General features: G+C 43.3%; 1 protein-coding gene across 1 annotated transcript in view; it reads right to left on the bottom strand.

Annotated features, from left to right (window-relative positions):
* Positions 1-22,594: 22,594 nt before the first annotated feature.
* PLPP3 (phospholipid phosphatase 3) overlaps positions 22,595-26,427 on the bottom strand; it is an 85,688-nt gene continuing 81,855 nt past the window's right edge. The window contains exon 6 of the mRNA XM_068539973.1: positions 22,595-24,504. Within this exon, the coding sequence (XP_068396074.1) occupies positions 24,379-24,504 (126 nt within the window). The 3' untranslated portion in view covers positions 22,595-24,378. The remainder of the gene's footprint in view (positions 24,505-26,427) is intronic.

Raw genomic sequence — 26,427 nt, forward strand, 5'->3', positions numbered from 1 at the left:
AAACATTCCCTCTCTCCAACCTCACTGACCTACTTCATAGCCTCATCCTTTCGTACCTGAACTATTACATTAGTCGCCTAACTAGTCTCCCTTCCTCTCATCCATCTTCTTCCTCCTGCCACCGTGATGGTTTTGATTCTGCCCTGCTCAAGGGCAAACAAGGGGCACTCCCACACCTACCCAGTCTTAAGCATGGCATCTCACATGGTTGCCACCTTCTCCCACCCACCTTCACTGTTTATCTCTGCCTTTGTACTCCACCAGAGTATGTACAGTTATTATTTATGGTTCTACAGGTATGCTGTGCTATCTCAGGCCTCCACACCTTTACTCAGGCTGTTTCCTACGCCCGGAATGCTTCCCCCATCCTCAAATCCATCTGCCTTGTACCTGCCTCCTGTTCAAGTCTGCTCAGGATACCACAACAAAATACCACAGACTGGGTGGCATAAATGAGAAAAATTTTTTTCTTCACAGTTCTAGAGGCTAGAAGTCCATGATCAAGGTGCCAGCAATCTCAGTTTCTGGTGAGAGTGCTCTTCCTGGCTTACAGACAGCTGCCTTCTCTCTGTGTGCTCACGTGGGCTTTGCTCCATGTGTGTAGGAAGAGAGAGCTCTCTGCTGTCTCTTCTTCTTCTTACAAAGCCACCAATGCTATGGGATGAGGGCCCCACCCTTATGATTTCATTTAACCTAATTGCCTCCCTAAAGGCCCTCTGCCTATATATAATCACATCGAGGGTTAGAGCTTCAACATATGAATCTGGCAGACACAATTTAGTCCATAACACCTCCATTATAGCACTCATCTCTATGTATTATGATGTTTTATTTTCATGTCTTTCTCCTCCATTGGATTCTAAGTTCTTGAGGAAAATTAGAATCGTCTCTGAATCCTTATGTTGGTGAAGCCTGGTCCAGGTTTTGTGAAGCCCGAGGCTTATAAAATGTGATGGGCCCTCACTAAGGAAGGGGTTAAAAGTTAGGTCCGAAGTGACTTGAAAAAGGGCTCATGCAAGTGAGGAGCCCTGGAGCTTCAGCTTCATAGCTTCACAGTTTACTGCCTCTGGGCTAACAATAAAAAGCTTCATTGGGTCCTACAAAGACCACAGGCCGGGGCACATTCAAATTTCTCATCTGACTTTGGGCAGGTAACTTCATTATCCACACTTCAGTGTTTCTGTGTGTGTAAAATGGGCTTATAATACCTGCCATGAGGTTGTTTTGAAGATGTAATTAAATAACCTGAAAATACATTAAATATTTGTTTACTTGCTCATTGTCTGTGTTTCCAACTACGATGTAAGCTCCGTTCGGAAAAGAGACTCTGCCTTGGTTGTGGCTGAATCTCTTGCGAGATGGTGCCTGGAAATGGGTGGATGGTCCATAAATATTCGTTGGGTGAAAGAATGCAGTGCCTTGTGGGACCTGAAAGAATGGTGCTCGGTAAGTTCTCCCAATTGTAACTATTGCTACTATTAATGAGTCTTAGTTAAATGAATAAGGAAGAGACAGAAAATACCAATGATCAGAAGACATAAAAAATCACTGATAGCTAGACTCTGGAGAGCATTACCATTCAAAATCTCTTATTGTCTTAAATGTTTTTAAACTGAGAATAAGAATACATCTGGAAGGAAAGAAGGAAGAAAGGAAGTTGAGGGAGGGAGGGAAGGAGGAGAGGGAGGGAGAGAGGAAAAGAAAAAGAGAGAGAGAGACAGACAAATAAATAAATAAATAAATAAAACAAAAGAACACTGAAAACCAACCAGGCAATGGGGAGAGTAAAAATAGGAAAGCCCCAGAAATTTGACATCGTTTCTTCCAGGACCAAGATAGCTTACATCAGCTCCCTTTGTGCTCTCCAGGGAGTAGGGAGTGCTGCTGGGTGTAGAATGTTCTCCAATCAGCCGTCTAAGAGGGGGCAGGCAACCTCAAATCATGTCAGGCCCCAGTCTCTTCCAGCTTGGAGCTGAAAAGCCAGTCCTCCAACTTAACTCTGAACTCCTCACCCCAATCAATTAAGAGAAATCCCCTCAAAAACCCCAAGTAAGTTTGCTTGGCCTGACCTAGCTGAAGAGGCGTTGCTCCTGCTGGAAGAATCTATCATTTTTAAATGGCACACACTGATGGTTGAGGAATTCAGGGAGAGAGGCTGAATCTCAGCACCTCAAGAGCCTAGAGGGACCCCCACACTCACAGAGGGCCCCCTTCATTAGAGATGGGGAAACTGAGGCTCCAAGACAACCGGCTACTTTGTCAGGGTCACAGAGCTTCATTATTACTATTGTTAAAAGGAATCCCTGAGACAGACCTAGCCTCCTACACAGTGCATTTAATTCTCACACTTGACTGTGTCAGTAACTCTGACTCGTGGTTCAAGAATAAGAGCCTCACCTCAGTTTCACAGATCTTGTTTCCGTTTCTCATTCTGCTTTGCATGCGCTGTGGGAGCTTGGACAAGTGACTGCACCTTCCTGGGCTTCAATCTCATCCTCTGCAATTTGTCTCACACGTGCACTGCCAAGATTAAGTGAGATAACATTTTCTTAAAAGCTGGTACTTTTCGTGTTTAAATGTTGATCTCCCACCTTCTCCCTTCCTCCCCCTTGCCCTACTTTCTTTCTCCTTCCCTCCACTCCTCTTTCCTTCCTTTGTTCTTCATAGGTGCTAGGATGAAGGCAAAGAAGTAGAACACAGGGTCCTTGCTCAGAGGAAGTTCATCTCCAATCAGGCTTCAGTTTTCACTTCTCTAACACATAAAGGCGGGGATACACAGATGGCCATTCCCTGTCCTCAAGGAGCTTATAGAAAACCAGAGCTAAATACAAGGGGGAGAAAACCCCACAGGAAGCATGACATTTTATAAACATTTTCAAGCGTTCAGAAATCACGTAGAAGAAGGGAGGGAATAGCCACATCAGGGTCCAGCGGTAAGGTGTCAGAGGGGGAAACCCAAGAGGTACTATCGTTCTCCTTGCCTGATTCAAAAAACAAGCCAAAAAAAAAAAAAAAGAAATGTTAAAGGGAAGTAGAAGTTCACCAGTCAGGGCAACTATTTCTGGGCACCACATTTTCTGAAGAGAATCTGGTGCGTACCAACTACCACATTTTTTTTTAGTCCTCTGGGTCCTATGATTATTGAACCTCACGGGAAAAAATCTAAACTTACATGAAACTGAAACAAGAGAAAGAATATGAAAGGAGAAGAGGAAAGAAGAAGGAAGAAAGGAAGGAAACTACCTTAGGTTTTCACTTCTAAGTACTAAGTCCCAGACCAGTTCCCTTTATTTATTCATTCTATGAGTGAAAAAAAGGAGGAAAAGGGGCGGGGGGCGGGGGGGAAGGTGGAAGGAAGAAGGAAGGGTGGGAAGAAAATTTGGAGATGGATATTATCTTCTGTTTAAACAAGAGGAAACTAAGGTCAAGAGAAAATGCCTTGCCCAAGGCAGCAGAGTCATAAGAAGAAGAACTAGGACTGAAAGCCAGCTCTGTGTGACTGCAAAGCTCAGACTCGCTCAGGACATCCGATTCCTGGGTCAGACTCCACTTCATCCCCCAAATGACAGCATCCGTGGCGAGGTATGGTCTGAAGAGCCAGGACATCATGGGAGCAGCAATAAAAAGCACAGAGAAAAGAGCCCTCTCAGGTGCCCAGTGAATCCCACCACTCCTGTGATTATCTCCACAAGATTAACTTCTCCCTGTGCTACTGACCAAGTTAACCCTGGGTGGGTCACTTAACCTCTCTGGCCCAAAGTTGCCTTATCTGTAAAATGGGTCCATAACATCTTCATCATTTGATGAAAGAGACTGGATTAGCTGCAATCTTGAGCTCCTATCCAGGTTGAAGTTTTTAGATGTTACTCACATCACAGAATTTCACACCTAGAAAAAAAAGTGTAGAAATTCATGTGTCTCAAGCTTGAGAAATGGCTAGGCTCTTGGCAGAGATTTCCATTTGGCCCATTTGTCTGTTCTCTTCTTTTGCATAATGATAGAATTTTTAGTTGGTCACAAGACTGCCCAACTAAAGAGATTTCTTGGCCTCCCTTGAAGGTAGGGGTGGCCATATGATCAAACTATAGGTAGTGGATGTGAAAAAAAAGTGATGTGTGTAACTTCTGCCCTTAAAAAGAAATGGTAGGCTCTCCCCTTTCCTCCTTTCCTCCTTGCCTCCTTCCTTTTGGATGAAATGCACATTTGATGGCAGGAACTGGGGCTGCCATCTTGGATCACAGGATGGAAGGCACATGATGAGGACTATAGAGCAAAACGACGGGAAGAGCTCGGGTCCTGATGCTCAAGAAACCATCATTCTATCCCTGGACCGCCTACCTGGACTTCATATATGAGAGAGAAATAAATTCCTATCTTGTTTATGCTACTGTCTTCTAACAAATACATCCTTTTTAAGGAAAAAAAAATCACAGATTGTCCAATTTGGGAAACACACTGCCCGGAAAGTGAAATGGAAAACATTTTAGACTTATTCATGGTGCTGCCATAGTCATAAATAGAAAGTCAAATGGGGCCACTGAAATCTCACATCTATACATAGAAATGGAGATGGGGGGAGGGTCAAGTAGATAATCCAAATTATGTTTATATGGAATGGGGAGAGGGCTGGATAACCATTTCAATGGATACACAAAATTATCACAAAACGTTTTAATTGCCCTCACCCCTACCCTGAACCCAGGGGCCAGAGGAGCCCAGTTAGAGGAAAAATGATCTAATCCATTCATTTTCAAACCAAATTCCACTCTGACTCCAGAACAATATCTGGTAGCGGGAGAAGTCCGGGGAGGATGAGGCAGGACAAGATGAGATCAGCAGATCTCCAGGCCCCAACACTTGCCTTAACTGCAGCATCTGCTTTTATCTGTTTTACATGCTGAGGTCCCACAGAAGAATTCAAATGACTCTGTTGTTCAAGTTTGAATAAGTTCAACCTCCTGGTTAGTAGAGGAAGGAACTAGTGCCAAGAAAGGGGAATTGACTTGTCTACAGCCACAGAGTGAGGAAGAGGACCAGTTCCCAGGCCTAGGAATCAGCCTCTTTCACCGAATCAGACCTATTTATTGATCAGGCCAGACACAGCTTCTAGCCCGGGGATAACCCTCTCTTACCCCAGAGTCAGAGCTTCCCTTTTGTTCGTGATTTTTAAGTGACTCTCTCATCCACACCGGTGCTTCAGCCAGAAGGGAAACAGCCTTGGACCACAGCAGATGCTCATAGCCTGAGAACGAGCCAGTGAATCCCTATACAGGCCCCAGGAAGTCACAGGCCATCCAGCCTGCTCAGCTGACCCAGAGAGGGTTGGATCTTTCCTGGTCAGGATGGGCCTTGAGAGTAGAGCAAGGGAAGGGGTCACATTTCCTGTCCCATCAGGACCATGACCAAAGGTGTCCTCTTCTCAGAAGGTAGGATCAGGTGGGTGCCAGGAACAGCCCCCTAAATTCCTGGGCACAAGTGTTGGTCACTCAGATTAAGATTAAAAGTGATTGAGAATTCCCTGGTGGTCCAGTGGTTAGGACTTGGTGCTTTCACTGCCAGGCCCAGGTTCAATCCCTGGTCGGGGAACTAAGATCCTGCAAGCCACGCAGTCCGGCCAAAAAAGAAAAAAACAAGATTAAAAGTGATTATTCATTGGAATGATCCAGAAGTTCCCAGTTCTCAAAGGCCTTTTACACACATTATCTCAGTTGGCGGTTCATACAGTGCTAGAGGGGAGGTGGGTCAGAAATCAATATGGCCTCATGATGCCATCATAGACACTGGAGGCCCATTAGGATCTCACTAGAATGTGAATTCCTCCAGGGAAGGGGATTGGGTTGATTTTGTTCACTATTTCCCTAGTATTGATGGCACTACACTTGGACTGATGCCCACTAACTGTTTGCTTCATAAGTGAAGAAACAGCCTCTGCCCATCTTCCCAACCTCATCTCTCCTCGATCCCCCCATTAATACACCACCCACACGTCCTTCCAGTCACTGAACCACAGGCAAGTCCCCAAGCGGAGGCAGCGTTCTCTCTAGCCTGCGGGGTTTATACACACTCCTTTCTGAGCCTGAAATGGTCTCTGCCACCTTTTCCTTCTACTGGACCTTTCTATCTCAATCTTGACATTCAGGGCTGCTGTGTTCAGATAAGCCAGTTGTTCACCAGGCAAGAGTGATCAGCCTAGGAGGCAACTGGGGACACAAAGATCTGCTTGGGCTCTGCTTGCCAAGCTGTACATCCAGGTATGAGGTTACATTTGTCCAGAAAAGGAGGAGCCTTTCTCAAATGTTCACAGAGCTTCCATAAGGGCTAGGGTCCTGTTGACATCAGTTCTTCCAGGGGGCATTTACCCATATCCCAGAGCAGCTTAGAATCCACTCCCAGTCTCTGGCCTTGATCATTTCCCCCCAGAAGCTATGAGGTCTCCCACTGCAGAGGCTGTCCTGTTAGAAGTTGTCTCAACCATTAAGACAGTGACAGGCCCACAGTAGCGCTTCCAGAAATGTGTATGGAAGGACAGAATGAGTGGATGAATAACGATGGGCTTAGAGAGATGAACTGCCTTTTCCAGGGTCACACAGTCAGTCATTGGCAGAGCTGGCTCGAGCCCCCCAGACCTCCTGGGATCTGGTCCAGAGCTTCCTTCCACAGTGGAAACCCATCTTCCAAACATCCTTTCTGGAAGCCGAGCCCTCAGAGACACCTTATTTAGCAGTGAAGACAAGCCAGATAAACCTAATTAATTTTGAGCACTCTCATGCAGCTTATTCACTCGGTCAGTGAGGGTTACTAGTGCACAGAAATATTTGGGGAGACTCATTTTTCCACCCCCAATTCATAATTCTGTCTACTCGTCACTCTTCACCCAGATTTAAGAGGTGCTAGCGAAGTTCAAGCAGGCCCCATGCCTCCAGCGCCGCTGTCCTGACCGGGCTTTGCCCCTTGATGCTTATCCTGCAAACTTAAACCAAAGGGGCTTGACCAAGTGGCTTCTCCAAAGGACCCTGGAGCTAAAAGCATCTCACACATTGGTCTTTGGGGGATAATGTGATCCAGATCCCCTGATGACAAAGCTGTGCAGGAGAAAGTGAGGAGGAATGCAGAAAATCACCACCCTGGCAGTGCGGAGACCCAGGTCCCTGTCTTGTTAGGATAGGTAATTCCTCAATGGAGAAGTAAGATTTGACTAGAGCCACTTGGTCTGCAGAGGACAATCCCAAGGCAGAGCTGTCTGGAAGATGTTAAAGACGATCAAGAGACAAGGGGCTTTGATTGCTTCTCTCTCCAAGGTGGGGGCTGTGATAGGAGTAGAGAGAACCCAGGAGTAGTCGTCACTGCCCCCTCCACCACTTTATTGCTCTGTGACCTTAGGCAAGTCACTGACGGTCTCTGAAGCTCAGTTTCTCGTCTGAATAAGGGAGATAAAAATACATACGTTGAAAAGGGTTTTTTTTTTTTGGTCACACCCTTCTTTCCTTATCTGCTTATCACTACTAGAGCAGAGAGGAAAGAGCCTGGGCTCCAGGCTCAGACTTGCAGTGTGATCCTGAGTAAGTTACTTCCTTCAGTCTCAATTTTCTCCTTTGTAAAATACCGTCTACCTCATAGAGTTGTTCCAAGGACTAAAAGAAAGGAATATATATAAAGTACTTGTTTAGGAAGTGCTGAACAAGTGTGAACAACTCTTACATTGTGTCTTACTACTAAATTACTAATACAGACAGACCACAGATTAAAGGGCCGAGTACTGGGGTTCCAGCCCCAATTTGGGCACTTGCGTTTCACGATCTTAAATAATTAAGTACCCTCTTTGGGCCTCCATTTATTCCCTCAGTAAAAAGAAGGGCTGGGGTCTCCCTAAGGGCTTTCCCTCATTACATTCTGTGGATGCCAGAATCTCTTCCCCTTTGGACCCTCTGCTCCCAGGGCCTGAAATGTCCATTGTCGGCCTGTGGAATTCCCTGCTCATCCTGTAGGGCCAGGTTAAATGAACTTCCTCTGGGCATATTTCCCTAAAGGGCACAGAAACAAGCAAGCAAACAAATTGTCATAGTGCTTTCCCTTGCTTTTAGTGGTCACCTGGATTCTGCACTTCCGGCTTTACTTAGTTCTCTTGTCCTCTCCCCACCCAGCAAACCCAGTATCCCTGGAGGGCATGGCTCTGGTAGCATAATAGATTGTACCTGGGCTTTGAAGGCAGATCAGGGCCAAGCCGAATTCTGTCCCACCTCTCTAGATGATATCGGTAAGTCACTTCATCTCTCTAAGACTCAACTGCCTCATCTGGAAAATGCGAGACTAATGTCGACATCACAGGTTGTGAGAATTCAATGCAGGAACCACCAAGAGCTGGGACATGAGAATGAGAGGCAGTCACTCCCAAGGGCTGGAAGTTGCCTTTCTCTTCGGAAACGTCCCCAGGGTGCGGCACGAATGAAGCACGAAATACAGTGTTTGGTGGAGAGCACTCTGTGCGTGGAGCTGCTTGGAAATCCAAATCCTCCGGCCGCCAGGCCTCCCTGACAGATAAACTGCCGCCACAGAGAGTTAATGTTCAATCACCCTTCCGACACCGTGCCTTTCAAAAGGAGCACTGGCTGGAAGCCCTGGACCGCTCCCGCTGGGTGCGTGCCTGCCCACCCGAGGAAGTCTGCGGAGGGCGGGGAGTGGGCGGGGAGGCAGGCCAAACAAAATCGGTTTCTGTGATGTCACCGCAAACGCTCTCCCAGACAAATGCCCAGCTACAAAGCATCTGCATTGCATGCCAAAACGTCCGGCTGGCCAGAAAACAAGAAACCAGGTCCCCCGTGGCCCGCACAGTCCCGCCACGGGCGCCCGCCTCCCAAGCCCGGGACGGAGGGACGGCAGGAGCCCAGCGGCCCAGGAAGGACCGCGGCTGGCTCAGCTCCCGGCCGCCCTCCCCGCCCCCCACCCCCCACCCCGGCCACAGGCCCCGCACCGGCTCGCAGGACAACCAATCAGCGCTTCCTTCTCCCCCAGAACCTGAAGGGACCGTCCGGATCTGCCGCGGCGGGAGGAAAGCCGGGGACCAAAACAAACAGAAACGCGAGTGCAGAGGAAACGCACAAAGCGGGCCACGCAGGCAGCAGAGGTAACGCTGAAAGAAACCGCTACTGACCTCCTTGAAGACGTTAGAAGATATTCCACCTGTGAAAACGACGACAGAAATATTGAGGACGGAAGAGGAGGAGAATCGGAGAGTCAGTGCCCTTGGGGGAAAAAAAAAATACGACGGCTGAAATTTTAAAGAGAAAGTCAATACTCCAAACGCAGCAGTTGGCCCCCCGCAGGGAGGTAATTATTCATGGATTGCATCACCCATCCCTGTGCCGTCCTTTCCCTCCTTCCGCAGCTTCAAGTCCAGCCTCCATCATTTTAATGACTCGGCCTCCACTCCCTTGCCCCGCGCCCATCAGTGTGCGCACCTGCACACTGCAAGCTAGGTAAATACAACTCTCCTGCCCGCCCTCACCTGCACCCACCCGGCTGCACGTGGCGGAAGAAGCACACCGCCTGGCTGACTCCTCTCAACAAACTCCTGAAATCAAGCCCAAGTCCTACTGCACTTCCCGAGTGAATTCGGTTCCACTCCTCTAAAGGACCATTCGACATCTTCTCTCTTGTCGTCCCCTACACCTCCTCCCCCGCCCTTCCTCAGGGCTGCTAATCTTGCTTTGATTTTACAGAAGAAATAGACTCAGTCAGAGAGAACTTCCTCCAGCCACCACCCGCTCCTCCACCCCACATGGGTATCCGCGCTTGCCCTTCGCCCATCCTCTCTGCCTTCCCTCCCGGAGTCGACCACGTCGCTCTGCCCTGTCCTTTCACGGACCTCACCTCTGCTGGTACTCTGTGCCCACGTCCTTCACTGCCCCAAGCCACCCTGTCTCCTCTCTCGCACCATCGCTTTCACCTTCCTGGCTAAATCATTCTCCTCGGCACATAAACATTCTGTAATTTCTCCCATCTTTAGAAACAGGAGCAAACCCAAACCAAAGAGCTCTTTTGGTTCCATATTTTCCTCCCGCTACCTACCCATTTCTCAGCATCCTTTACAGTACAACTTATCAAGGACAGTCTGCGCCAGCGGTTTTCAAACTGGTTTGGTTTACACACCCACAAAAGAATTTTGAAAAATTATGTACTCTAACACACATTTTACACTGACATCTAAAATTGTTCATTGTAAGTTTACATAGTTGCAAAGAAATTTATGGCAATTTGTAAATATTGAAAATTTGAAATAAAGGTACTAAGTCACTCTTAAATGATCTAGTTGAAAGTGAATATCATAGTGTTCTGATGCCTACATTTACTTTTAAAAATGTATAAAAGAGAGTGGGTTCTAGACTAGAACTCGGGTTCTAATCACAGGACCAGCCCTGCTGACAGTGTGACCTGGGACAAATTACAAAACCTCTCTGAACCTTAGTTTCCCCTTGCCCCTTTCATGCAGGTCCATAGATTCTGAAAACATGAGGAACTCTCACTAGGAACACAGACTTTTTGAGTTCTTTAACTTAGGAGAACAAAATAACACAGATTCAGATGAAACTGAATCACTAGTCACACTCTGAATTTTATTATCTTTTTTTTTTTAACTTTTAAATGTAGTAAAATACACATTACATAAAAGTTACCATCTTAACCATTTCCAAGTGTACAGTTCAGTAGTGCTAAGTATATTCACATTGTTGTGCAACCAACTGCCAGAACTTTTTCTTCTTGCAAAACGGAAACTCTATACCCATTAAACAACAGCTATCCATTCTTCCCTGCCTGCAGTCCCTGGCAACCACTATTCTACTTCCTATTTCTATTTCTTTGACTATTCTAGATACCTCATATAAGTGAAATTATGCAGTTTTTGTCTTTTTGTGACTGGCTTATTTCATTTAGCAAACTGTCCTCAATATTCATCCATGTCAGAGCGTGTGTCAGAATTTTCTTCCTTGCTAAGGCTGAATGATATTCCATTTCAGGAATATACCAACTGTGAATTTTATTTCATGCTGAGATGAAACTTGTTTATTCAAAAAATATTTATTGAGCACCTACTATGTGTATATACATCTGGATATGATGTGCTTGTGAGCCAAACAGATATAAATTTCATAGTCTAGTGTAAATGTAAAGTGGATTCATTCTCCTGTCCTATCTTTTCATCCATCAACCAAGCCTCTGGGTCAGAATATCAAGTTGGCATCACAATCCCAGTATTCCAATTTGTAGGCCTGAGACCACCTAGTTCCATCCTCCACGCATACAGCACATCTCCAGACCCTTCCTCACAACAACCCAAACCTCTGCCCCACTTTGATTCACTCCCTTATAATAGCTGCATAGGTGTCTGTATCTCTCATGAGATTGTAAACGTGTTTGCAAAGAAGAAGCAAATAAGATTTCTGTATCCCCAGCAGTTTAACAAGGTACTTGGCACATAGAAATGTTCAAGAGTTGTTTTTTAATATTTACTCATAAAGCTGGAAAATCCTTTATTTGTTCAAAATTATTCAAATTCAAAATAATTCAAAAATTACTGTTGCTTCCTATGTGCTAAGCTTTCTTCTAGGAGATTGGACTATCACAAAAAAAAAGGCAAGTTTGACCCATACTTTCATGACACGTTCTGGTTAGGGAGTGCAAGAATCAACAATGAGTTAAAAAACAGTAAAAGAAATAGCAGACAGCGATTAGAATAGGGTGCTTGAGTATCAAGGGCTTGGGTTTGCACAGCTTTATCCTGGAGGGTCAGGGAAGTCCTCTCTGCAGGAGTGTTAGTGGGGCAGAGATCTGATGAGAAGAAGGAGCCCAGCAGGGGAAGGTCACAGGGAAGAGTATCCTAGGCAGAAGAAACAGAGACTGCAGAGGTCCTGAAGCAGGAAAGTTATACTGATGCAGGTTAAAGCCATATTATTCCTAGTTTAGAGATAAGACCATCAAATCTAAGATTCAGTGACTTGTCCACCTCTCACAGAAGTGGTAGCTAGACTGGGAGTTGAGTCCAGTCAGAAAGTAATCATATTTAAAGGGTGTGCAGACATTTTTCAAAGCAGTTCAATCCTCTAAGCCATAGAAAAGATATAGTTTGACTGAACTTGATCCAAAATAAGCCCACGCATCTCATCCTACACAACCCCGCTGGGCCATCCATCTCATCCACTTCTCATGTCTTTCTCCACCTCTACCATGTCCAAGCTGTTGATTCCTAAAGGCCTGTCTTCAGCCCAGATGTCTGTTATGTCTCTTCTGAGCTAGAGATCCTAGTCCCCAACTGGAATGCAAGCTCTATTTTGTTTTGTATACTGCTGTCCAAAACCAAAGCATTGTCTGGCACAGAGTAGGTACTCAATTAACATTTGTTGAATGAATGAATGAGTAACTAAATGAACTGCAGGCCTGTTTATCCAACTATTTACTGGACACATCTATCTCAACATCTCACAAACAGGTGAAGTTCAGCATATCCCAAACAGAGTTCCTCATCTCTACTACTCCCTCCTCCAAACTGCCCTTTCCCCGTTCTCTCTCTCTGAGATCAGTACATACCCCACCTGATTGCCCAAGTCAGAAACCTGGGCACCATGTTTGATTTCTTCTCTCTGTTTTCACCCATATCTAATAGGCAATGAAGTCTTCTCAATTCTAACTCCTTATATTTCTAGAACCCGCCCTCCTGCTTGTACATCCCTTCTGGCTTTGCCTTGGCTAAAAATCTTATCACTTCTCTCCTGGGTTATTGTAATAGTTGACTAATTGTCTCATTTCTTTCTGTCTCTCCTACATAAACCTCTATTCTATACAATGCCCGTAAGAGTGATCACTTTTTAAAATATTTTTAAATTGTGAAAGCTACATATTCATTCTAAAGATGTGGAAAGTACAGAAAAACTTGAAAAAGAGAACAGAAATCACCAATATTTCCACTATGCAAAGATAACTATAGTTATTTTCTGGTTTTGGTACAGCCCCTCCCAATAGTTTTGCATATTTATTTATTCATTTGTTTATTTATTTTAAATCAAAACCAGAATCACTGTATTTAAGCTTTGAATTCTTCTTTTTGGGTTGGCATTTTATTTTGAATGCCTCCCTATGCCTTGAAATATTGCCAAATGTACTTGAATGCTTTAAAATATTGCATCAACTGGATGTATTGTGATTTATTTAATCATTTTCCAATTAGTCAACATTTAGATTGTTTCCAATTTCATTATGTGCCTTCAGCACACATTCTTGTACATAAACTTTTATCTTTATTTCTGATCATCTCCTTATGATAAATTCCTAGAAGTAACATTAGTAGAGCAAATTATATGGCCATGCTTAAGGCTCTTAGCACTTTTGCCAAGTTGCCTCAGAGAAACTTTTTAGAAATGCAAATCTAATCATGTTATTCCCTTTTGAAAACCTCCAAAGATACTAGCTCAGACTTCTTAGGTAGGTATACCAGACTGCATGATTTGGCCTCAACTTACCTCTCTGACTTCATCTGCCATCGCTTTCACATGCGATCCCTTTATTTCAACCACATCAAGCTATATATCAGCTCATGAAATGTGTCAGCCCTTTGGACATGGTTGTGTTCTCTGCCAAGAGCACCATGCTCCCTTTTCTTTATCTAGCCATCTCCTACTTGTTGTTTCAAAATTTAACATTAAGCAACATCTATATAAGATAGAAAATATCTTCAATTTAAATGCTTGTGGTGAGTTGGGCTCTATACTAAAATATCATTTCATTTAATCATTATAACCATTTTGCATAAGTATTATGTTATCTCCAACATCCAACTGAAGAAACAGAGGTTCAAGAAGTGAGGGGCTTATGTAGTTAAGTGGCAGACTGGAGATTTAAACCCAAGTCTATCTGACTCTGAACCCACGTTCTTTACAATTTGCTTCCTCTCTGATCTTCCTGTCATTTAGATTCCTCTTTTTTGGGTTTCTAGAGTAGCCTGGGCTTACTTTTGTCTTTCTGTTTGTCCATCCATCAGTCTCCCTTGTTAGACTGTAAATTCCTTGAGGGGAAGAACTATGTCTTATTCAAAGTGTAGGGGCTCAGTGAACATTCACTGAATGAATGAGGAATGAATAAACAAACACTGGTTGTACTCTTATAACTCTGACCTGCGTTTTCCTTAATTTCCTTTGCTGTCACTGATGATGACTTTATGAGCTTGTCTCCTTGGGGGATCACCACTCATTTCCTCTGATGTCTTGATTCATGCTGGGGTCCTCCAACTGAGCAGAGGTGACATCATGGTCATGGAACTCCCCTGCCAATCAAGGTGGAACCCCAGACAGCCTCCCGTGAATCAGGCAGAAAGAGAAAGATGTCGAGTGAGAGTGCCGGTAGAAAGTTTCTGTTTGCCCACACATGCCAGAGTAATGAGAGGGAAGGAAACACAGAAATAGAAGGCAGAGGCTTAAGGGGATGGAAAGAGGCCCCAGTGTGAGGCAGGAACTGGCCTTAAAGGATTAAAAAGAAAATGAAAAGTGAAAACTTGGCACATAGCTTCTACTGGAGTTAAAGAGATCAGGTCCACAGGAGTCATTGTCCCCAGAGGCTGTACCACTGATGTCAAAACTCCTTCCAACCCCTCGTCCCAACACCCTGAATTCAAGGGCAGTGCGGTGCTTACTTAGGTACAATGGATTCCACCCCCCCCAAGCCCCATAAAAGGCACCTTCCATGGGGCGAGTTTCTGAGAGCTGCTTGGACCACATATTACACAGTTTGGTCACCAAAGTGGCAATTATCCTTTATTTCCCCTCTCCGCTGTCACCGCAAACATCATAGCATCCCCACAAATGCCACCTAAGAGTTTGTGTCACCCACTCAGAAGAAGCAGAGCGAACATTCATGTACGTGCATATATTTGGACACACACACACACACACACACACACTTGCATGCATGCCCAGAGATACACAATCATGTATTGGCAAATACATGTACATCCTTGCATATATAATTCACACACACACACCCACTTCTAAACATATACTAAAGAAGGGACTCTTTAGTCACCTATTCAATCAAAAATATTTAATCGAGTACTTACTCTGTGCTAGCCGCTGTGCTCCATCCTAAGGAAATGAAGGATAACACGTTGTCATTGCCTGCAAGGAGTTCACAGTCAATAGGTGAGATAGTTGGACATCTAGTCAATTGCAGAGCAAGAGGACAGTGGAAGGCCAGCAAAGCCATCCAACACAACCTCAGGGCTCAGAGTTTTCCCAGGTAGGTAGAGGCAGATCTGTTTCTTTCTTTTTTTTTTTTTTTTTAATTTATTTATTTATTTTTGGCTGTGTTTGGTCTTCATTTCTGTGCAAGGGCTTTCTCTAGTTGCGGCGAGCGGGGGCCACTCTTCATCGCGGTGCACGGGCCTCTCACTATCACAGCCTCTCTTGTTGCGGAGCACAGGCTCCAGACGCGCAGGCTCAGCAATTGTGGCTCACGGTCCTAGTTGCTCCGCGGCATATGGGATCTTCCCAGACCAGGGCTCGAACCCGTGTCCCCTGCATTGGCAGGCAGATTCTCAACCACTGCGCCACCAGGGAAGCCCCAGATCTGATTCTTGATGATAACTAGGAAGAGGTAGCTACATATGCAAAAGCGAAGTGATATGAGTTTGGGAGAATTGCAAGCAATTCAGCATAGCTGGATTTTAGGGGACAAGGGGAAAGGTAGGTGTATCACAAGAAATAGGGGTTGAGGGATAGGGAAATCCCAGATCATGAAAGGAATCCCATGCTGAAATTCCAAATCTAGCGACATGGCAGACTTCATTAACGTAGAACTACCTCTCCCAGAAAAAACACATAGAAATACTGAATAAAATATAACAGTTCTCTCCACTGAATATAGTTCCCTTCCTCTATTAATACATGGACCAGATCAAAAGACATTCCATGTATCAGAAATAAAAGGAGAGTATAAAACCAAGGTAATACCTTCTGGCTGAAGTTGAAGTTGGAGAGGCACATAAAAGCCAAATCACACAGTCTTATATATCCATCTAATAGGACTGAACTATTTTCTGAAATCCTTCTTTAGAAAGTTTAAAAAGAGAATAACATAATTTGATTGCATAGCCCAGGGTCTATGAACCCCCTGGGATTCCTTCCTGGCGGCAGCAAACACAAAACTGCTTTTTAGAGACCAAGATGCATGGGACTCCCATAGACAAGAGAAACCCTGCTATAGATAAGCTCACAATAAAAAATTATAAACCACACAAACTCAACCTATTCAGTGTGCAAGATGAAAATTAAAATTCAGAGGGATTTTACTTATTCACACTTATCAGATTGTTAAAATTTTAAAGTCCAACAGTACCAGTTGTTGAAGATGGAAATCAAATAGAAATTACATATGCTGCTAGTAATAGTATAAATTTGATACAACTACTTCTGAGAGCATTTTGGCAGTAATATCTATTAAAGTGGAGATGCATATACTCTACCATCTAGCGATTCCATTTCTTTGTGTATTGGGACTAAAAGGAGAAATACATAAAGGAGTCTATTTCTGCACTGTCTGCAATAGCAAAAAACTGGAAACAATCTTAGCAAAAAACTGGAAACAATCTAAATGTCCATCAACTTTATAATGGATTAATAAGGTATGGTTTACCCATACAGTGATGCTACAGTGTTAAATGAACATTACAGATCTGTGTGCCATCATGTGTAAATCGCAAAAACACGACGTTGAGTGATTAGAGCAGATTATAAAAAACATACTACTTTGATACTATTTATATATATGCTTATTTAAAACTCACAAAACAATTCTATACAGGGCTTATGCATGCATACATATGTTGGGTCAAGTAAGAAAACCTGATCTGAAAGGACATGCACCAAATTCAGGATAATACTTACCTGGCGGAGAGACTGTGTGGAATGAAGAGACTGAGCTAAAATTGTATCTTAACCGCTTCTTTCTTAACAACAACAATATTTGATCTGGAACAAATAGGGCAATATGCTAATCTCTTATAGTTGAGTGGTAGGCACACGGTTCTCGTGTTATTCTCTGTATTATATTACATTATTTGAAATAAATTCAAATTTAAAAAGAAGAATAAATACCATGTGAAGGATTTTATTCCCTGAGCAGGTGAGTGACATGGTCAGATTTCTGTTTAGAAGGTTCCCTTTGGCCCCTGTATGGAGGAATTCTTACAAGAATGTAGACTGAGGCAGTGATACCTGGTAAAGAGGCTATTGCAGTTGGTTAAAAAAAGAGTTAATAAGGCCTCAAATAAGTAAAGGGAAGGGATGAGTTTGAAAGCTATTTAGGAAATAAAAATTGCCAATATCTTGTCAATCTTTTTATTTTCCTTTGGTATTGAACAAATTTCCTTCTGTTCCCTTTTTCAGTTGAAGTGTGACATAGCAATAGACAAATACATGAATCGAAATATACTGCCTAATAAATTTTCACAAAGTGACTACCACCCACATTAAGTCCTCTCCCAGTAGATATGCCCCCTAAAGGTAATCACAAATCTGACTTCTATCGCTATAGATGAGCTTTTTCTGATTTTTTTTTAAACGTTGAATTTATTGAAATAACAGAGGCATTTAGTTATCACACATAATGAGATGTCTAGATGCAGGTGGTTCCAGAGCTGATCCACCTAGGGCACTGGTCAACTGCTCTGTGAGGTTCTGGCTTTTTCCTTATGGCTGGCAAGGTAGCTGCCAGAGCCCCAAACATCATACCCTCACAGCACCATGTCGAAGGAAGGAAGCAGCAATAACCAGGCTAATGAGACATCTCAAGTGCTTTCCTGTTTTCTCAAATACATAGAACATGATCAGCTGAATGGGGGCTGGGAAAGCCAGTGACCCCCTTTTTTAGAATCTGTGATAGGAGATGAGTAGAGAAAAATAAGGTTGAGTATCATTATGACAGTCAAATAATTTCCTTGGTTTCCTACCAGGCCCAATTCAACGCTAGGAATCAAGTGGTACAAATATTTATTTTGGTTCAAGTGTGTTTTTCTGACCAAGGTATAATCATTGCTCTGGAATTTTCTGTTCTTACTGAACTCCTTGAAATGTATTATTTTTGCTTGCTTGTTTTGGGTTTTTTCTTTTTTTTCCAGTTTTATTGAGATATAATTGACATACAGCACTCTATTAAGTTTCAGGTGCACAGTATAATGTTTGACTTCCATATATTGTGAAATGATTACCACAATAAGTTTAGTTAGTATTCATCATCTCTTATAATACAAAAAATATATATTAAGAAAAATATTTGCTCCTTGTGATGAGAACTCAGGATTTATTCTCTTAACCACTTTCCTATATGCCATACAGCAGTGCTAACTATATCATCATTGTACATTACACCCCTAGTTCTTATCTTGTAACTGGAAGTCTGTACTTTTTGACCACCTTCATCCAGTTCCACCTCTCCACAACCCCTGCCTCTGGTAACCACAAATCTGATGACTTTTTCTATGAGTTTGGTTTTTCTTTTTCTTTTTGTTATTTTTACATTTCACATATAAGTGAGATCATACAGTATTTGTCTTTTTCTGTCTGACTTATTTCATTTAGCATGATGCCCTTCAGTTCCATCCATGTTGTTGCAAATGTCAGAATTTCTTCTTTTTTATAGAGGAATAATATTCCATTGTATCTATATTCCACAACTTCTTTATCCATTCATCTGCTGATGGACACTTAGGTTATTTCCAGGTCTTGGCTATTGTAAATAATGCTACTATAAACATAGGGTGCAGATATCTCAACACAGTATTTTCATTCCCTTCAGATATATACCCAGAGGTGGAACAGCTGGATCATATAATAGTTCTACTTTTATTTTTTTGAGGAACCTCCATACTGTTTTTCCACAGTGGCTGTCCCAGTTTACCATCCCGCCAACCACGCACAAGGGTTCCCTTTACTTCACAGTTGCACCAGCAATTGTTATATCTTGTCTTTTTGATATTAGTCATTCTAACAGGCATGAGGTGATATCTCATTGTGGTCTTGATTTGCATTTCCCTAATGATTAGTGATGTAGAGCATCTTTTCATGTACCTGTTGGCCATTCATATACTTCTTTGGAAAAATGTCTATTCAGGTCCATTGTCCATTTTTACATGGGGTTATTTGTTTTTTGCTATTGAGTTGTATGAGTCCTTTACATTTGGGGATATTAACTCCTTATCAGATATAAGGTTTGCAGATATTTTTTCCCATTCAGTAGGTTGTCTTTTCATTTTGTTAATTGTTTCTTTTGCTGTGAGTTTGCCTGTTTTGAACTTCATAAAAATGAACTCACACAGTATGTATTCTGTTGTGCCTGGTTCCATTCACTCAATATTCTTTCTGTGAAAGTCACTCATATTGTTGTGCATTGCGGGGGTTTGTTCATTTTCATTGCTAAATGGTATTCCTCATGTGAATATTTAATTTCACTTTTTAATGATCTTTTTAATATTTAATTTTCACTTTTTAACTCAATTGTTGATGGAGATTTGAGTTGTTTCCAGTTTTGGTGAGAATACATACATCTCTCTGTTGGGTGTATATTTAGGAGTGGAATTTCTGGGGGATGGGGTATGCATATTATTGGCTTTAGTAGATACTGCCAAAGTTTCCAAAATGGCTGTACCAATTTATATCCCCACTTGCAGTGAATGAAAGTTCAGTTGTTTCACCTCTTCACCAACATTTGTACTATCAGTTTCATCGTTAAGTTAGACAAGGATGTCACAGTATGTAGTAATATCTCACTGTGATTTTAATTTGCATTTCCCCATGACTAATAAAGCTGAGCACACTTCTATGTTTATCTACCATTTGTATATCCTCTCTTAGAAAGTTTTAAAAATAGGTTGTCTCTCTTTTTCTTATTCATTATTATTTACAAACTGTTTTGGTATCAAAAGAAAACTACCAAAGCCTCCCTGAGCCTACATTCATCTCTGACATCTGGGGCCATTCATGCCTTGTCTTTTCTCCTAAGGAGGTGAGGAGAATCCAAATGTGATGTGTGCACTCAAGTTTTCAGAAAACTGCAAAGGGCTGTTGAAGGCAAAATTATCGTCATTGGAAGGGTTGGTTCATGCAGAAGCTGGAATGTTTTTTCAGGGTTGGATGTCCTAGAAGGAATGCTTACCAGAGATAGGGAGAGGGTCCACATGGAGGACATCAAAGTCTAACTCATTCTACTTATGCTCCTGCAACACTTCCCGTGTGTTCCTCCTCCCCTATCACGCTACCGTAATTACTTACTTGTCTCTTCTCCTAGAAGTACAACTGGCAGAGCTCTTTTCATTCATGTCATTGGTGTGGATAAGTGGTGTAAACAGGCTTTGGTCCTTGGTAGATCTCAGGAAAACCACCATCAGATAGGACAGGTCCTCCAAATGACATCTCTCATAGCTTCCTGTATTCTTTCTTCATAACTCTTCTTACTTCTTAATTACCTAGTTGTGTGATTATTTGATTTTTTGCATTCTTCTCTAGCCCATAATTCCCCTGAAGCCAAGATCCCACCCCTTTTATCCACTGTCCTACCTCATGTGTTTACCAGTGCCTGGTACAGAGTACTTAATTAATATTAATCAACAAATAACTGAAATAATTTGGATCTGACTCCCAGAGCTGCGCCATACTATGGCACAGCCCTGTCTTTCCTTAAGTGCCCATGAAATGGCGTTCTCTCTCCTTGAGACTAGTTTAATTCCCCAAGTGCTATTGGAAAGGTATAATGGGAAGACAGGGAGACAAGCAGTATGGAATGACTTGATTTGGTCTCCCCAGCTCCTCCACTAACTTGCTGTGTATCCCCCTCCTCCTGCCAGGAAGTTATTTTGTCTATCTGGAACTTTGTTCCCCTAGATTTGAAGGAAAAACTTTGGACTCTGGCCTTAAGAATCTCCCTCGCTGCATTGTGGGGTCCAAAGTTACAACTCCACTTACAGGAAAAAAATGCTGAGTTAGGACAGGGACCTGAGTGAGGCTTGTGTAGCAGCGAAGAACAGGCTGACCTTGGTGGCAGAAAGGAAGCCACAAGCCACATGGGTTTATTCCCAGGCCCTGAAATCAAATGGAGTTTGCCTGGCTGCATTTTAAAATTATTTGAGACCAATGATGTTCCCTCTTTCCTTCCATTTTCTCTTTGGACTAGGAATGTCTGTAACTGTTATTCTATGCCTGTCCCATCATAGAATTTTGGGAGCAGATAACTTATTTCTTAAGTTTCACAGATTCATAGATGGAGAGCAATTGTGCCTCAGGATGGATTAAACCCAGAACCTCATCCTTACCTTATTTAGATGATGTAGTTTGATAATGAGATTTGAGATTCTGAATTGATGCTATAATGTGTTGAGACTTTGGGGAAGGTTGGGATAGGGTGAATGTACTTTGCCTGTGGGATGGATGTGAATCTTTGGCAGCCAGAGGTAGGCAGAATAATGGTCCCCTCAAAGATGTCCATGTCCTAATCCCTGGAACCTGTGAATATGTTATGTGACATGGCAAAAGAGGAATTAAGGAATTAAGGTAGCAGATGGAATTAAGGTTGCTAATCAGCTGACTGTAACATAGGTAGATTATCCTGGACAATCTGAGTGGATCCAATACCATCATCAGGGCCCTAAATGTAGAAGCGGTGGCAGAAGAGGAGAACCAGAGAGACGACAGAATGAGAAGGACTCGACCCGACGTTGCTGGCTTTGAAGAGAGAGGAAACAAACCAAAGAAAGCACATGGTCACTAGAAGCTGGAAAAGGCCAGGAAACAGAGCCCCTAAAGACTCCAGAACGAGAAGATAGTACATTTGTGCTGTTTTAAGCCACAAGTTGGTGGTAATTTGTTACAGCAGCAAAATAGGAAATGAATCCAAGCTCTGGCCTGCAGTTCACTCCTCTACGATCTTAAACATCATCTTTGCATTCCTTAGTAGTCCTTATTTCTCAAAATAAGAACTGCTGGGAGGATCAAAAGCGACAAATAGGCCACAGCGCCTGGCACGCAGGTGCTTAAACAATGGGAACGTCCAGCTTCCCCTCTTCTTCCAGGCTGGGGAGACACAGGGAAGGAAAGCAGGGGGCAAATGCCATTCTTAGCGGTGCAGCCTCCTTCCTTTGATGTCACCAGCTGGGTAAAGGACTCCCTTTGTGACCTCCCGAAGCACACCTTATCTAGAGTCTGCTCCTTATCTGCTTTTGGGGGACCCACAGCTCCCCCTGTCCCAAGGAAACCCCCCTTTTGAATACAAAAGCTCTTTAGAAGAGCCTGAGAGGAGAGCAGGACCAGAGCTCTCTCTGTTCCCTCTGCAAACAGGCTCTCAGAGATGAAAGAGCTTGGGGCATCCCTATCGACAGTACCATGGCCAACATATTTTCCATTGAGAGAATCCCACGGTGATGTCCTGAGGGGAGGCGAGGCCCCTCGAGGGGCACAGCCTTCAAGTCCCCCTCCTCCCACCCACCCACCCACCCAAGACCAACCCCCTCAATCATTCCAAGCTTCCAACTCCCTCCTTAGTTGTTATGAGCTTTTATTTAAAAAGCACCTTTAATACAAGTATAGTTTCGCAGATACAAGTTTTCACTTTGTATTCTACAAAAGTCTTTGAATATTATTCTCTTTACAAAATGGAACCTTACAAAAATACTGACAATTTAATGTTTTTATACAGTTTTCTCTAGTTGCAGTTATTTCTTTCATTGTAAAAACAATGTCTAGCACAGAACTACAATATTTTAGTTGATATTAAAAAAAAAATGAACTCCATGCTTTTGTAAGCAGCTAATGTAAATAACACAGGTCGAGACACAGTTTATAGTCATAGTGGATATAGCTAAAATTGTTTCAGAAATAATATTTTACATAGTTAACTTTTAATGTTTTATACATTATTTATATAATATTTATATATAAAAATCATAGCTTGCTATAAGTTGAAATGAAAGGACGGCTTCTGTTGTAAGGATGTGTATGTGGTTGACCCATGTGGTTACATTTAGCCCTTTGAAAGGTTTGCATCCGAGATCTGAAAGCATTTCTTCCTTCCTCCTTTCCTCAAAGGTTCAGTAGAAGCGGTCCGTGTCTGCTGCCTCGAGTGGGACCTTGCTTGGAAGGACACTTACGGAGAGAGGATGAGGAAGCTCTACGGAGATTTAACCCACGTGTTCTGCCCAGCAGAACCTACCAAGAACTGCCCTAGAGATCAACCCCAAGACAATAGTGCTTTACACAGCTTAGCAAGAGCGGATGCCCCAGAGACCCTCCTTTATCTGGAAGGGCAGCCTCTGGGATGTGAGACCGTCTGCTACTCTGGCTCATTCAGACTTTGAGTAGCCAAAGGGTTGCTTCACTTTTCATTCTGCCCCCTTCACTCCTCCATCTCTTGCATGGAAGGCTGCTTTCCATCAGCTGATGGCAGACCACATCTTTGCTCGTCTCCGGGCGCTCCCAGGCAATCCCGGTGGGCACCCAGCAAGGGTTTCCAGGAAGAAAGCAGTAACCGAAGCTAACCAGCTAAGTAGTGATACTTGAGCGTGGCAGTGCCCTGGTGATTGATGTACACAACATCAGCATCCTGTAATTGACATTTCAGCATCACAGGCTGGTGCATCAAGAGAAGACACAGGAGGGCCTGCGCCCTCAAGCTCTTCTGAAATTGTGCTATTTGTGAAATTCACTCATCCACAAAGAGTCACCTAATCACTAAAGTGAGGGGCTGTGGTTGCTGGCCTACGGGCTGAGGAAGTGAGTGATAAGGCTTCACAACTGGGAATTTGGATTCAGGATCTGATCGCTTGACTGAGCAAACTTGCTCTTTTCTTATATTTAAAAACAAAAACAAACAAACAAATAAGATTCCTGAACCAAAGTCACAGTGGAGAATCGAGTGGTGTGGACAGAGAGACACAACAGGGGAGCCCCCAATGGCTATTTTCTTGATTCAGTGCTATTTCTGGCATCGTGTGCTACAAGGTGAATTTGAGCTTTTCCAACAGGCCTGGGATTCCTCAGGTCACAAAGGTGACCGGCAGGCTCTACTCAAATCATCTTAGTGTTTGTTCCAGAACAAGCCTGTGTTCACTAGAACATGAACACTTAAACCAACTGCACATCCAGGATTCCCGCACTTGCTGTTAGTTTGCTGTTGTTTCCATATAGGTGAACACTACCTATTTTGGAAGGCCACAAGGTAAGACTTTTTTTTTCCTTTTAAAAAATCAGTCGGGCAAAAAGTTTTTCCCTACATTCTACTGTCTGATGAGATAGGAAAGCAGCAAAAACTTGCTGTCAGCAGTCATTTTCCAAATACAGCTCAGGAGGTGGGTGGCACCTACACCATGTTGTGGTGATTGTTCCTGTCGATAATGTCCACAGGTGAAAGGATGTCCTTCCTGATAGCAGAAGGAGGCAGGGAGAGTGTCGTCTTGGTCTTGAAGAGGTCAGACACGAAGAAAACCTAGAAGCACAAAATCAGAGATCCCAATCAGTCACTGACATCCGAGCCTTGGGGAGAGGCAAAGGCAAAGGGAAGGCCATAGGAGCATGGATTTTAGAAAAAGGGGCCCCCAAACTGTAGATCTTTAAATAGGGAAGGACCAAGGAGACCACAGAGTCCAATTCTTCTTGTACAGAGAGGGAAACTGAGGCCCAGAGAAAGGCAGTGGCACGCCCGAGGTTGCACGGCCATGGTAGGGGCAGACCTCACTTCCCTGGGCTCTCAGTTCAGTGCTCCCTATCTGCAAGCCCCACTTCCTTGTTTCTCAAGGTAAATGAGTAGCAGTGAAGGATAAGTTCTCAAACAAAGGAAGCAAGTCATAATTAGTCACCGTCATTAGTCCGTGATACTTTCCCTTTCCTCACAAAGGAATCTAGGGTGTAACCAAAAGAGATCAGCCAGTATGAATTCCTATCAGCAGGAGCTGGAGCAAGGAAGCAGTCGTGATCACTTTTTCCTGAAAACCCAGTGATGTCAACAATTTGATGGGGGTCAAGAAGCCAGGGTCTCTTGGCTGAAGGAGTCAGCAACTAACCCGGTGGAAAGGTCAACAAAAACTCTCCTATCGCTTATTCCCAACCTCCTTCCTCCTCCTGAGCATGTGCCCTCACGGAGTCGTTCTTAGAATCGCTGAGAAACGTTTACTTGAACGCTTACCCACAAGGGTATAAGGATGGCTCGGGCAGAGTTCCGGTCTCAGTTAGCTTATGATGAAAGATTCAAGAACTTGCTAAGTTACCAGAGTACGAAAAATTTATGCTTTGTATTAGGTGGCAAAATAAATACACAGATATCCATTTGAGCCATTAAGCAACAGGAGTTTGTACTAAGTAGCCATAAGAGGTAGCTGTCAGTCATGTAATTTAATAGGAAACACATGGCTGAGTTTAGCCACTAGTGTTTTAGCGGCTAAAACACATCAAAGTTCCTATGGCTAACGGCTTTCTGGATGGAAGAGTCTTTGTCCTGCAGATGGTCATGTGCTCGCTACAATGATGGCCCTGTGACTTCACTCAGGGCACATTATAGGCAGGAAAATGAAGTTCTTAATAAGACTGCACCAATACCAAGGCTCTGCAGCCAGGGCCTGGCCACAGAAGTGACTTGGATCCTTTGCTGAACCAATTTCCACAGTGTTCTCTCTGTAGTGATACAGCCATCAGCAAAGTGAAATCAAAATCACAGCAAGACACGGGTGATGCTGGTTACCCCAGGAGAATGGGGTGACTAGAAGGAAAATGGGAAGCAGAGGCTTATTTATTGGCCACCATAAAATCCTTTGTATTGTATGTTTTGAATTTTTGTACCCATTATATATATATTACTTAAACATTTCATTACTAGTTTTTGGTAAAAAAAAAAAAAAAAATATATATATATATATATATATATACAAAGAAGGCTAGGCGATTTCTATCCTACAGCAAGAAAGTGAAATATTAGCCAAGAAATGGAACATTTTAAGACATTTGCAGCCTGAGTGCTATTGAATGTACCATTTTGCAAAGGAAAAAATTAAGCCTTTTGCCTCTTTCTTTTCTAAGGAGGTGTGAACAGTGAGAACCGTGGCACAGAAAGGTTTGTCTCATAGCCAGGGCCAGCTTGAGAACCAGGAGAGAAAAGGTTTGTACCCAACCCTGCCAGGAGGCCCTAGGCTCCCCTGCACGGGAACCCTTTACAAACAGGTGGGGAAGGGGGGTTTCAGGTGCCCCCAGTATAAGGAAATCTGAACAAACATGATTAAAGTTATAGGAGATCATTAAACTTTTCAACTCTTCTCTGACAGGTGGAGAGCCCATGTCCTCATCTCTACCTGGAAATTACCTTCCCCTTCCTCCTTCACTTTGTCCCAGAGGGAGAGATTTCGGTCAATCTCTCCATCGC

The sequence above is a fragment of the Eschrichtius robustus genome, chromosome 3 (genome assembly GCF_028021215.1).
Source record: "Eschrichtius robustus isolate mEscRob2 chromosome 3, mEscRob2.pri, whole genome shotgun sequence".
Lineage (NCBI taxonomy): Eukaryota > Metazoa > Chordata > Mammalia > Artiodactyla > Eschrichtiidae > Eschrichtius > Eschrichtius robustus.